The following is a 12,672-nucleotide window of genomic DNA, read 5'->3' on the forward strand; positions in this document are numbered from 1 at the left end:
GTAGTATTAGTTGAAATATTATTTGAAATAATTACTGTAGCACTTTTTATGATATGATGTATGTGAGATAAAAAGATGATTGGAAATATAAAAAGTTGGATTGAAAAATGTGTTTATGATGCAAGCAAAATATTCTTTGGGATAATGAGGCTATCCAAACAAATACGATTCTTTTCCCATTTTCTGTATATTTTATTTTAAAATCATAACTCATTGACTAAAATAACCTTCTTGGGCCCTCCATTTTATACCAATCAAGAACTCGGCTCTGGGACTCTTGTAACTTAATGATATCATAGGGAAACGTGTCATTTTGCTATTGGATATAAGGCGTGCAGCTGATTCGCGAGTGCACTGCAAATTACCAAAACCCCTCCGTCTCCTCACGACGTTTTACGTGTTGGAGAACACTCTGGCAAATACCTTTAGCTACCCAAAAGTTTTCAGAAACTATAAATTAGCCCCTCCAATTCTCTACCAGGGGTTGAAAATTTTCAATTGTCTTTGATCCTTTAGCCAATCTACGTTATGAAATATATACAAAAAGAAGAAATATAAAAAGAAAACAACCTCGAAAAAGAAACAAAAAAACATATTTAGTTAACACAAGACCTAAGCATTATGGATACTTCTTCTCTTTGTTTCAGGTAATTCATGTCATAGGTTTTCTTTTTCTTGAAAAAAATGATGGACATTTTTTTTTGTTTTCTTTGTTAAATTTATTAAATTTATGCTGGATTAAATATAATTCCAGTAGCTCATACCCATACTGATTTTTTTGCATATAATTCCATATCCAATTCCAATTCCTGAGCGTGAACCAAGCGCCCTAAGTTTCTATCATCATCCAGAATGGGACATCAGGTTCGGATAATGTGTATTTACTTCTTCATAGTGGTATGCATCCATGATCAATAATAATCAAAATAGTAGATGGCCTTGCCACTCAGTTTAGTTTATGAAAAAGGATTTCTTCTATTTAATTTGTGCCCTCTGATCATAAATTAAAATAGCAAAGTGGAGGGTTATTTAACATAAATGCTTTAAGCTTGAAATTCAACCCCTAAATTACACGAACTTTTTTCGAAAAAATTTATTAAGACGTTGAATTGGATAACTTGACAAATCTTCGTATTTAAACGTGTAATAATCATAACCTTGAGAATTGTTAGTGTGGTCAAAACTACTTCTGTCAATTTGAGTTCTCCTTACGAAAACTACGGTATGAACTGGTTATGCAAGTGATATGTGGAAAGCTTTTCAGAGTATGGAGCTTAATTTTGGCTTCCAATTTGATCTCAACAAGCAAGCATTATTAATCTGTTAAGGAATTCAAGATTTGTGTTATGATGAAGTACTAAAAGTTATCTAAATAATTCTATGTTTTTTTCTTCCTTTTTTCTTAATTCAATGTCAAAAGAGACACAAGATTTGTGTTGATTGTCCTTGGCTGGCAAATATCCCTCTTAAGTTTTCTTTTCATAAGCCCAAAAATCAACTACACATAAATCCATGTCATCAAAGACTGACGTGTCCCATTTCCATAGGCCCGACAACGTGGAACCAACTTACAGCCGCAATCACCACACCGAAACGACTCCCAAGTGTCATCAAAATATTGGCCAGATTTCATACAGTGACTATACGATATTGGTTAGTCCCTCCCTCTAACTTCCGCCCCCAAAACCCTACAAAGTCTATTCAGAATCAAACTTGCCCAATAATCTTTGATCTCTTGGCTAAACTAATTCACTACATAAATATATGCACGAGGGGTCAAATCTTGCAACCAAGATATAATGAGGTACAGCGAGAATATAGCAGTTTGGATTCTTGTTCTTTTAGTTTCAGGTAATTGATCATGTCACATTTATACTGTATAAAAACAATTGTTTTGGGTTTCAAAAAGATTATTTTGGAAGGAGAATCACAAAAAGTCGTCAAAATGCTGGATCGTTTGGAATCTGACGATTCATCACATGGTTTGTTGATTGATGATATCATTGTCTTATGTCAAGATTTCACGTGCTGGAGAAGTTGCATGGATTTCTAAGTCGTTTAATGTGCATACTCATAACCTTGTTAAGTATGCTGTTAATCTTTTAAATTCGTTTAGCTTCAGGTAATTGATCATGTCACATCTATACTGTATAAAACTGTGCTTTGGCAAGAGTTCTAGTTATTTTGTAATTCAGGTTTTGGTTAGAACTTAGCATCTCAACCAATTAATATTGCTTAAGTTGGGTTCCAATTTTTATTTTTTTTGGTTTGTGTTTTCTAATAATTTCAAGAAATATGATCTCTGCTTAATGAACAACCATAACCTTTTTCCTTGTTTTCTTTCGGTATTATAAAGAAATGGTTCTCGGAACATCTGCAGCTGCGGAGGGGTTTGATAAGCAGAATGTTGAAACAGCAATTAGCATTGAGCTTGGGACAACAAATTCTTGTGTAGCTGTGTATGAGAAGCAGAAAACACAGCGTTTGAATGGGAAGGCTGCAATTGATCAAAAAACGCATCACATACAAGGCAGTCATTATATACAAGACAGTAAGCAATATAAGTACTCGTAAATTGTAGTAATATTTTATGTACTCAGGAGTTGATAATTTCAAAGAAATATAATGCTATCTAATTATGCCATTTTTCCTTGGAGTCGTTCTGATTCCTGTGTCTAAGGAGGAGTAATGACGGATGTGATCCCAAGGGGGTCACTAGTACCAAAAAAGAAATCTCAGGTTTTTACAACATGTTGTATTCTATAAATAATGTGCTTGTATTTTTCTACCTAAAAAAAAGAAAAGAAAAAGAGGTAAATGGCCTAAGTATTCTGTTCTGTGGCATTTTTTTTTTTTTGTTTTACAAAGATCAGAAAATGACATAGAAAAAGTAGCCCGACTCCATTAGACTATGGTGTCTTTCGGGACTAGTAAACACATTACTTCAGTACTTTATCTACCACGAATGCTTATGTATAATGGAAAGGTTTTTGGAGAACATATTTGAAATTTTTTTTATCGGTCTATCTAACAGGTGCCATAGGACACTCGTTAAAATATATTTCAAGTGTCATATTTTTTTGAAATGTGAGATTAATTAGGGAAAGTAAATAAATACAAATAAAAATAGGTAAGATTAAATAGGGAAAGTATATAAATGCAAGGAAGGGTAATAATTGTTAGTTTATGTAAATACATGATAGGTTAAGTGGATATTAGATGTGTTAACGAATGCGCTATAGACACCGTTAGAAAAACCCTTTTTTTTTTTTATATATATATATCAAATGTTTGAAGTACATAAGAATCCAGATGGAGCCACGAGTATTTCTTTGTATGCTGCATTAATCAAGGCTTATACTCATGTCAGACTTTTTCGGGCAATGAGAGATTGACAAAATATTGTCGCAAGTTGGGAATGTTGCAGTTTTCTGGAATTCCTCCTGCCCCAAGGTGAGAGACTTATCTAGCTAGAGTCCAAAAGAAAAAGGTCCATTTCTCCTTCCGACATTTTCTTACGAAAGTAAGAATTTCGGCAAATAAATTTAGATCCCCGAGCAACCTTCAAATAGGATGAAATAAGCAGTTTTTTTTCCAGGTTCTTCCCATTTCATTCTTGATCTTAACATTGACTGTGCTCTGGTCGAAAAGTTACTGGAGCATTCTATTTTGTTACGTGATATATATGAGACAAAAATGTGGCTAAAAGAATAAAAAAGAAAAAGTGATGCAAAAACATGTTAAGAGAGTCTCGAAACAGATTTTTGCCAACTTGTGATTGGTTAACTAGAATTAGATCTTTCAGATGGTCTGTGTTGTTATTTCAAGATTTGCAATCAGTGATTAAATGGTTTTTCATTTTTTGGCAGGGGGGTGCCAAAAATTAAGGCCACTTTTCATGTTGATTCTGATGGACTATTGCATGTGACAGCTGAGGACAAGGCAACAAACAATTCAAAATCTATAACCATGGACAAATTGTGGATGGCATAGCTGGATAAGTCAACAGAGTAGGGCAGGAAGATGCTACAAAACCATAAGCTAAAAATAGGGAATATTTATTCTGATTACAAGAAAAAGATTGTGGAAAAACGAAGGAGAATTGGATGCTTAATGTGATTTGGCATCTTGATCAAAATATCTTTTGTTTCAAAAAAAAAAAAAAGAAGAGAGATTAATTGGTCTTCATTTGTTAGTTTTTGCTTCACTAATCTTTAATCAGCTCCAAGAAAATAAGAAATGATCAAGTTGAAAAACTCTACTAATACAGAAATGCACCAATGCAAGGAACTCCAGCGGCAGGCAACCAGAAGTCTCCAGCTATGAGGTTTAAACGCATATAAAGTCTTTACACCAGTTAACCAAAAGTTATTAAGGGTTAAAGATGTTTAAGAGCTCCAGAGTTTATATAATGTAAAGTAAGAAATTGTATTGCTTTTTTACTTTTCTTTCTTTTTTTGGACAAGTTACACTTTACCTCCTATGGTTTAGTTTTTTTTTACATAATTCCTTTATAGTTTTAAAAATTATACATAACCCCCTCATGATTTGAATTAAAGTGTCAAAATAATGGAAATGATCATTCGTAACGGAATCACCTCAAATGTCAAAAAATACCGGAGGTGTAGTATTTGAGAGTCAATTCACGACTTCATTCTATTTCATGTCTCTACTATTTAAAGTTATAACTCCTTTACCTGTGCGGTTTAATTTTGGTCTTTACAATCTTCAAAGAGGTTCTTATTTTATTAGATTTGTGATAATTTCCACACGTATCATGAATCACTCACCCTGAATTGCTATCAAAATTCTCTGTCATTCTAAAAAATTAACCCGAATTACCATGAACATAGAGTTGATCCAAGATTAGCTTTAAGCCCACTTTGCATTGAAATTATTCTAACGTTAATTGGCTTTCGAGTAATGGAAATTAAGTATCAATCGTCGTGAAAAAAAAGCTACTACAAGTTTTCCCTTCTTTTAGTTCATATATTCCATTTTTTTGCACGTTGGAGCTCCAATTGCTTGGCCCTAGTAAAGAAAGCAAATTATTGGCAAAAGCGTCTTTTAATCATCAATTCTAACCCAAATCAAAGAACTTTCAAGACTCACCGATCAGTACAAAATATATGACTAGAAAAGCAAACGTTTTCCTTTCCTATTGGCTCCGTAACGTGGAGCTAATCTACAGGCGCAGACACCATAGCACAACCAACTTCTTGCGTGTCTTTAACAGACGCGACCAGAACACTCTAGCAAATACACTACTGTTTTCCCACCAAAGTACCATCCAAAACTATAATAAATGCTCCACTGATTCTGATTCTCCCATCCAAACTTGCTAAGCTAAAATTGGTCATTCATCTTCAATCTTCAACTAGCCAAAATTGTGAAAAATTTTAATTAGTTACTAGGGAAATTCAAAGAGTTAACAAGGATATTGAGAACAAGAATGGGTTACAAGAAGAGCAAAGCATTATGGATTTTTCTTCTGTTTGTTTCAGGTATGTTGCATTGCATTTCTTTGTCCAATTTCTTGAACCGCTCTTTTTTATTTCTTGATAGGCTCATTCATGTTTTTGTAGTTAGCAGTATGGGACTAATGGGTTCTGTAGCATTAAAAGGAAGGAAAAAAAAAGTTTGCACCATCTGTAACTCCGTTTCTGCATTTATGCAGAATTCTTGTTAGGGATAACACTAGCTGCAGAGGAATCTCAGAAGAAGAATCTTGGAACGGTGATTGGAATTGATCTTGGGACAACATATTCTTGTGTGGGAGTATACAAAAATGGAAATGTTGAGATTATAGCTAATGATCAAGGAAACAGAATTACGCCATCATGGGTTGCCTTCACTGATACAGAGCGGTTGATTGGAGAAGCTGCAAAGAATCAGGCAGCCCTTAATCCGGAAAGAACCATTTTTGATGTTAAAAGGCTGATTGGAAGAAAGTAAGTTTGGAGCTTGTTACATTTTTCCTAATGTACTACTAGGCTGAAATGTGGGTTTGATTTTATTCTGAACTTTTTCTATGGCAGGTTTGATGATCCAGAGGTTCAGAGAGATATGAAGATGTTGCCTTATAAGATTGTAAACAAAGATGGGAAGCCTTATATACAGGTGAAGATCAAAGATGGAGAGGTCAAGGTGTTTAGCCCTGAAGAAATCAGTGCTATGATCTTGCAAAAAATGAAGCAAACAGCGGAGTCATATTTGGGAAAAGAAATCAGAAGTGCAGTCATCACTGTTCCTGGTATAGTCAGCAATTTCAGGACTCACGTTTTGTTCTTGGGAATTTTTGACAATTTGGTTCAATCTTTAATGGTTTTGTTTTGTTTCCAGCTTACTTTAATGATGCTCAGAGGCAGGCTACCAAGGATGCAGGGACTATTGCAGGGCTTAATGTTGCACGGATAATTAATGAACCAACAGCAGCAGCAATTGCCTACGGTCTTGATAAGAAATCGAAGGAGATGAACATTTTAGTTTTTGATCTCGGTGGTGGTACATTTGATGTTAGCATATTGAGTCTTGACAATGGAGTGTTTGAGGTTCTTGCCACTAGCGGAGATACACATTTGGGAGGAGAAGATTTTGATTATAGGATTATGGACTATTTTGTGAAGCTGATCAAGAAGAAGTATAACAAGGATATCAGCAATGACAAAAAGGCTCTTGGGAAGCTGAGGAAGGAATGTGAGAGAGCAAAGCGGGCCTTGAGCAGCCAGCATCAAGTCCGTGTTGAGATTGAGTCACTTTTTGGTGGTATTGACTTCTCAGAACCACTCACAAGAGCCAGATTTGAGGAATTGAACATGGATTTGTTTAAAAAGACGATGGGGCCAGTAAAGCAGGCCTTGAAGGATGCAGGTTTGGAGAAGACTGACATCCATGAAATTGTACTCGTTGGTGGGAGCACTAGGATACCTAAGGTGCAGCAACTATTGAAGGATTTCTTTGATGGGAAAGAACCGAGCAAAGGAATCAATCCAGATGAAGCTGTAGCTTATGGAGCAGCTGTTCAAGGTGGAATACTTGGTGGTGAAGGTGGTGAAGAAACCAAGGGTAAGCAGTCTTACTTTTCTTGATAGTCCGCTGTTAAGAATCTCTATGTTAGCCTTAGTTTTGCGCAATAATTTGAAGAATTAGAACTTACTTTTCTACGTCTCTCTGCAGGCATTCTTTTACTAGATGTGGCTCCGCTGAGCTTAGGTATTGAGACTGTGGGAGGAGTGATGACCAAATTGATTCCAAGAAACACAGTCATTCCAACCAAGAAATCTCAGATTTTTACAACCTATCAAGACCAGCAAACTACAGTGACTATCAAGGTATAGTAGCCTTCCAGACAGTATACGTTCATAGCAGGAAAACGAATAAGTCTAAGGCTTATGTTACTTTACAGATGGAATAGTTTCCAATTGTAAACGAAGTTCTTCTACTTTCCTGTATTGTAGCAACTCATAACTGCTTATTCTGGTGGTCGACAGGTTTTTGAAGGTGAAAGGAGCTTAACAAAGGATTGTCGTGAATTGGGGAGGTTTGAGTTGTCTGGCATTCCTCCGGCCCCAAGGTATTCTAGTACATAGAGAGAGAGTGTTGATGTCCATTGCGAGTTTCTCTGTTTCATACTTAAACTAGAATGTAAACCAAAAGTTGTGCTGTGGATATTTTTTTCTTTTTTGCGGCTGTGGATCTTTCTCTTGACCTTCGCCTCACGAAATGGTTTCTTTTCTTGCAGGGGAGTGCCTCAAATTGAGGTCACTTTTGAGCTAGATGCAAATGGCATACTAAACGTCAGAGCTGAGGACAAGGCAGCAAAGAAGGCGCAATCTATTACCATCACCAATGACAAGGGGCGACTTAGTCAGGAGGAGATTGAGCGGATGGTAAAGGAGGCTGAGGAGTTTGCTGAGGAGGATAAAAAGGTCAGCGAGAGGATTGATGCAAGAAACAAGCTTGAAACATACATTTACAATATGAAGAGCACCATTAATGACAAAGACAAACTTGCGGCCAAGATTGATTCTGATGACAAAACAAAGATTGAGAGTGCCCTGAAGGATGCATTGGAATGGTTAGATGATAACCAAAATGCTGACAAGGACGATTATGATGAGAAAATGAAAGAGGTGGAAGCTGTGTGTAATCCTGTTATAAAGATGGCATACGAAAAGAGCAGTGGGAGCTCTTCTGAATCTGCAGAAGACGAACCTTACGACGAGTTGTAGAGTATCTTGGAGTTTAGTTCTTCATAGTCCTTGACATTTTTTTCTTTTCTCTGCCGAATCTTGTAAATGCCAGAGATTTGGCTTGTATAATTATTCTCATTGGATCATGATATGATCCTATATTGTTCTTGGTGTTTGAAATTCAAGAGCCCGCATCCTTAATATATTTTCTTTTTCCAAATTATGGCTTTCTCCAGTGCAACATAGGCAGTTTCTCAAGTGATCATGTGAAAATCTAATAAGGTGAAAGCACGAAAAAGGTGCTTGTGTATCTCTGATATGCTGAGATTTTCCAAATATATCAGATTAATCACTATTTGAAGTACACTCATGCAAGAAATTGATACAAACATTTTGCATTTCCCTGTAGAGTCGCATAAACATCAATAGAAACAGCTCAATTTTTGAGAAAAGATGGAAGTCTTGAAACTTTTAACATACCAAGCCATCTAGTTCTATCGAAATGGAGCTAGAGGATTAGGACTACTTGGAATTTTCAAGCGTCTAAGCTCTTTACACACGTGATCTAACAATGCCAAAAAATCTCTGACAATTACAAAAATTCTAAGAGGATTTGATTCATCCTTGCTCACATCTCCATGGAAGTATTCTGTAATTTCTCTTACGTGTAATAATACACTGTTCTCATCTTCCTGCAATTCCTCTAAATTCTTTTCTGCATAGCCCAAAAATGATCCCATTGATTGCACGAAGTTGCCATTTTTCTCCTCCATGGATAAGTCCTTGTGTACTAGATGCTGTAACTTAGTCATTCCATCTGATAAGTTCGATACAGAACTTGCAAGAACATCCAAGTCTATAGTCGCTGTCTTCTTCACATTGCAGAGCTCAGTGCTTAGACCGGAAACAAGATCTAGACCCATCCTTTTGTATTCTTCTTCTTTATCTTCATTGTTTCTACCTTTACTTCTCTGATTTATCTTCCCCATAATACTCTCCGATACTCTAAAGCCTTCTGACCTAATAATTTCTTGGACAACAAAATGGAGAAGTGTGGTTTTTCCATCTGTTCCCTTCACATCTGCAAGCTTAAGGAGTGCATCAAGCTTGAATGCCTTCGCTCCTCCTCTTATGGTTCCGACATTCATCCTGTTTCCTGTTTTTAGTACTGCTTCAAGTAGTTTTAAGAAAAGGCGACTCGACCTGAGTTCCTTGCAAGCCTCCTGACACACAAATAGAAAGCTATCAACAGTCAAAACATGAAGGTAGACATTTCATTATTTATAGGCCTTTGCAATTTGCACATAAGATTGTTCTTTTGTAGCATACCTCAAGCATTGAGAAAGATTTTCTGAGATGATTAACCTCATCATCAAAAGTCTCTCTATAAAGCATGGCTTCGATTCTTAAGAAGGCAAATGGTATCTTCAGCATTGCCTTAACAAACTTCTCTGCAGATCCTAATTCATTGATGTCTCCTCTATAATTTGAGAGTTTAGCCTCCTCTTCTTTTGTTGGAACCATCTTTGAGAGTGCCTCCAGTTCCTGTAAAGCTAAGCCACTCCCTGCTCATGTAGAAAATTGAACAATTCAAAGTTTGATACTGCTTTTAAACATTGCAAAGCATGTTTGCATGTTGTTAGTTCTTCAATTTCCACAAGAGGAGGGCTCTATAGTGTATATTGGTTCAATTTGGCATCTATCAAAGAGCTATGGATAATTTAGTCAGACCTCCAATCCATTGTAACTAAATTGTTCCCTTTAATATCTGACTACATCGTATATATTCTCACTATTTTAATCTGGTTTTCAATTGTTAGATTCCAACGGTATTCCATATTCTTGACATTTCTACCGCTATAGAACCAGTTGAATATTGATTAATATATGTCCACCGCATTCTCATGATAAAAGAAACAGGAACTTGCTCAATTTCTTTCAAATATATAAACTGTGAAACTTTCTCAAGATTACCTTGCATTAGTGCTTGACATACTTGTTCAGCAGTCACGTTTAAGGCCTTCGAAAGTATAGTAATGTTCTGTAATCTCTTAGGCTCAAGGACATGCTTGCTTGGAGATGATGTTTTGGTTTTCACTTCCTCGTTCTTTATGGAGTTTTGCAGGTTGTAACCAAAAAGTGATTCAATCATTTCCTCGTCAAATCTGTTCCATGGATCGTTGATGAGTTACTACATTGTAGCATAAGTAGAAGTAATGAAAGACGATGAAGTAACTTACTCAAATGAGCTTGATCTAAGCTTGTCCCATACCGTTGAACGATCTGGTGCAGCTCTTACCTTATCCCAGTGAAGTGGTTTCAGTTTTGGCAGAGGAGTGCCATCTTTACCCAAAGGCGTAAACTGAGAAAGCTGAGAAGGTGGAGGAGGAGGGATTTTCAGAGAATTGGCATTTCCTTCTGAAAATGGAGGGGGACAGGGTGGTAGAGGAATTCCTTGGGGAGCTTTCGGAAGGTTGGGAGAGGAGGGTGACAAACTACATTGAGGGGTTTGATTTGATACTAAAGAAGAGTCCGAATTCCCAGTTGAAGATGCATCTGATGATGTAGAAGAACTGAAGTTCTTCAATGTCTTTCTTTCTGATGTAAAGGTAGATTTAGGAGATGTAGTATGCACATGTGAGATCATGGGGAATGGAGGTGGTGGTGGTGGTGGTGGTGGTGGTGGAGGAGGAAGCCTTGTCGGTTGGATTAAGATTGTGTTTGCTTCTGAGTTGGAATCTGAGCTTGAAGAGGGAGACACAGTTGAGAAATGTGATGGAGAGGCTAGTGAACAATCTGATTTTTTGGAAGCATTAGCAGAGAGAATTTCTGAGAGACCACTTACACTACCAGCTGAAGCATCAGATAATCTCACATCAGATGCTTGTGAATTACACAAAGAATGGAAAGATTCATCATCAGATGAATCATCTTCCTCAGGAACTACATTATCACCACATGAAGAATAATTGCAACTATCAGGTACATTTTGGTTTAGTTCTGAAATCTCAGCAGCAGAGGTGATTTCTCCTACAGCAGAACATCCATCACTATCATTATCAGCTTCTGCTCTTGTGAACTCGTGTCCTGATCTTTCTCTTTCACTCACACTAACAAATTGTGTGTTTTGATTGGAATATGCATTAAGCGCTAAAGAATTTTGTTTCAGGGAAAAAGGCTGTGGTTCTAAAGCGGCTCCTAGAGATTCAAGGTAAAACAGGTCAGGACCTGGATCAGAACTTACCTTTTTCACTGAAGTTTGAGAATGCTTTGAGCTACTTCGACTTCCTGCTTCAGAGCAGTAAATAGAGAGAGTTCTTGTTGTTCTCTTTCTTCTTTTTCTGAACCTTTTGCAGCCCCAGAAAAGCCCAAATGCACATAATAGAGAGCCAACTCCAGTAGAAACAATAACTGCTGTTAAAATTCTTCTTGCTCCGCCGTTCTCTTTCTTCTGAATCTTGTGGGCTGGTGGAACTAGATGATGGTGATGTGAGGGGTGATAAAGGTGTCTATGAACAGGTTGAACTGGAGAAGGAGCTGGAGCTTCAGCTGCAAAGGCAGGTGATGGGCAAGGTGATGGTGAGTGAAGATAGTTTTCAGCATGACCATCTCTTGGTTTCCTGATCAAGAAATTCTTCATGCCAAGCAAAAGTCTGAACTTTTCCAAACTGGTGGTCTTTTGTTCTTTATTTTCATCCCCTCCTGAAACTTCCCCAATGTATTTTTCTCTTCCATGACGACTACTTCTCTTGTAGTACACCTCATTCAGTCCATGTCTGCTAAAGTACTCTACAGCATTCAATGCATCATTTGCAATCAAAATGTGGGTACAGTGGAATGATATGAGAAAGAAGATGATGAGAAAGATCATGTGGAGAATCTGAGAACCATGATCCATTTGATTACCCGAATCATGAAGATATGAAAGCGCCTTTCTGGCCTTTATAAATCAACTCATCTCTTTTTGCTTTCTTTCTGTTCAAAATGTCCAAAGAGTTAGTTCTCTAATGGGGTGAAATGAAATGCACATATTCTGAAGATCCAATGCAGAGAGTCTTTAATGCTACTCCAAGGAACCCCTGAACAAGGCAGTTGTAGTTGCAGTGGACCACTCATATCTCTTCTGCGTTCATGTCCTTTCATCTCTTCTCTCCTCCATTAATGCCCTCTGATGAATACTGTTTACTTCTAATACGGCAGCTTCTGTTTTGTAAACTTCACTTTTTCTTGATCCTTTCTTTGTCTTATCTCTTTAGCTAAGATGAAATTCAAGCAAACTTCCTGCTCTTTCTACTAAAAGAAAGAGTCTCTTATCATCATTTTCATTAGTTAAGTAAACCCTTTTAAGACTTTGGAAATCTTTCCAGGACTGCAGCGATATCAGATTCATGGATACTACATTTGAACAAAACTTTATGTAGCTAAAAGTCATCAATTCAATCTAAAAGTATCAGAGGTAGGTCCCAATTGGTTGGACTTG

General features: G+C 36.9%; 3 protein-coding genes across 5 annotated transcripts; 2 read left to right on the top strand and 1 right to left on the bottom strand.

Annotated features, from left to right (window-relative positions):
• The first annotated feature begins 1,694 nt into the window (after positions 1–1,694).
• LOC113729420 (uncharacterized) lies at positions 1,695–4,188 on the top strand. 3 transcript variants are annotated; one of them, XM_072081488.1, is made up of 4 exons: positions 1,695–1,851; positions 2,357–2,551; positions 3,371–3,453; positions 3,870–4,188. In XM_072081488.1, the coding sequence occupies exons 2-4, from the start codon at positions 2,489–2,491 to the stop codon at positions 3,991–3,993; spliced, it is 270 nt and encodes an 89-aa protein (XP_071937589.1). In that variant the 5' UTR covers positions 1,695–1,851; positions 2,357–2,488; the 3' UTR covers positions 3,994–4,188. The 3 variants fall into 3 exon arrangements, with proteins under 3 accessions (XP_071937589.1, XP_071937590.1, XP_027109521.1); XM_072081489.1 differs by having other exon boundaries at positions 1,695–1,804; XM_027253720.2 differs by lacking the exon at positions 3,371–3,453.
• Positions 4,189–5,181: 993 nt separating this feature from the next.
• On the top strand, positions 5,182–8,412 carry LOC113732863 (luminal-binding protein 5). Its single transcript, XM_027258873.2, has 7 exons — positions 5,182–5,504; positions 5,678–5,951; positions 6,039–6,253; positions 6,343–7,065; positions 7,177–7,331; positions 7,491–7,573; positions 7,742–8,412. Exons 1-7 carry the CDS (start codon positions 5,453–5,455, stop codon positions 8,229–8,231), a joined length of 1,992 nt encoding a protein of 663 aa, XP_027114674.1. The 5' UTR covers positions 5,182–5,452; the 3' UTR covers positions 8,232–8,412.
• Positions 8,413–8,559: 147 nt separating this feature from the next.
• Positions 8,560–12,538, bottom strand: LOC113732862 (formin-like protein 11). The gene is made up of 4 exons (XM_027258872.2): positions 10,433–12,538; positions 10,167–10,357; positions 9,522–9,757; positions 8,560–9,415 (listed from the first exon to the last, which is right to left on the bottom strand). Exons 1-4 carry the CDS (start codon positions 12,088–12,090, stop codon positions 8,687–8,689), a joined length of 2,814 nt encoding a protein of 937 aa, XP_027114673.1. The 5' UTR covers positions 12,091–12,538; the 3' UTR covers positions 8,560–8,686.
• Between the last annotated feature and the right edge of the window lie 134 nt (positions 12,539–12,672).

Source organism: Coffea arabica, chromosome 2e, assembly GCF_036785885.1.
Source record: "Coffea arabica cultivar ET-39 chromosome 2e, Coffea Arabica ET-39 HiFi, whole genome shotgun sequence".
In the NCBI taxonomy this organism is placed as follows: domain Eukaryota; kingdom Viridiplantae; phylum Streptophyta; class Magnoliopsida; order Gentianales; family Rubiaceae; genus Coffea; species Coffea arabica.

Bases quoted from the DNA above. Each gene is read 5' to 3' on its own strand.
- LOC113729420 (XM_027253720.2), top strand. From the start codon at position 1,800: ATGAGGTACAGCGAGAATATAGCAGTTTGGATTCTTGTTCTTTTAGTT. The intron at 1,852-2,356 runs GTAATTGATCAT...GGTATTATAAAG, and splicing joins TCTTGTTCTTTTAGTTTCAG to AAATGGTTCTCGGAACATCT. The intron at 2,552-3,869 runs GTAAGCAATATA...ATTTTTTGGCAG, and splicing joins CAGTCATTATATACAAGACA to GGGGGTGCCAAAAATTAAGG.
- LOC113732863 (XM_027258873.2), top strand. From the start codon at position 5,453: ATGGGTTACAAGAAGAGCAAAGCATTATGGATTTTTCTTCTGTTTGTT. The intron at 5,952-6,038 runs GTAAGTTTGGAG...TTTCTATGGCAG, and splicing joins AAAAGGCTGATTGGAAGAAA to GTTTGATGATCCAGAGGTTC. The intron at 7,066-7,176 runs GTAAGCAGTCTT...GTCTCTCTGCAG, and splicing joins AGGTGGTGAAGAAACCAAGG to GCATTCTTTTACTAGATGTG.
- LOC113732862 (XM_027258872.2), bottom strand. From the start codon at position 12,090: ATGGATCATGGTTCTCAGATTCTCCACATGATCTTTCTCATCATCTTC. The intron at 10,358-10,432 runs GTAAGTTACTTC...TCCATGGAACAG, and splicing joins CTTAGATCAAGCTCATTTGA to ATTTGACGAGGAAATGATTG. The intron at 9,416-9,521 runs GTATGCTACAAA...TTTGTGTGTCAG, and splicing joins AATCTTTCTCAATGCTTGAG to GAGGCTTGCAAGGAACTCAG.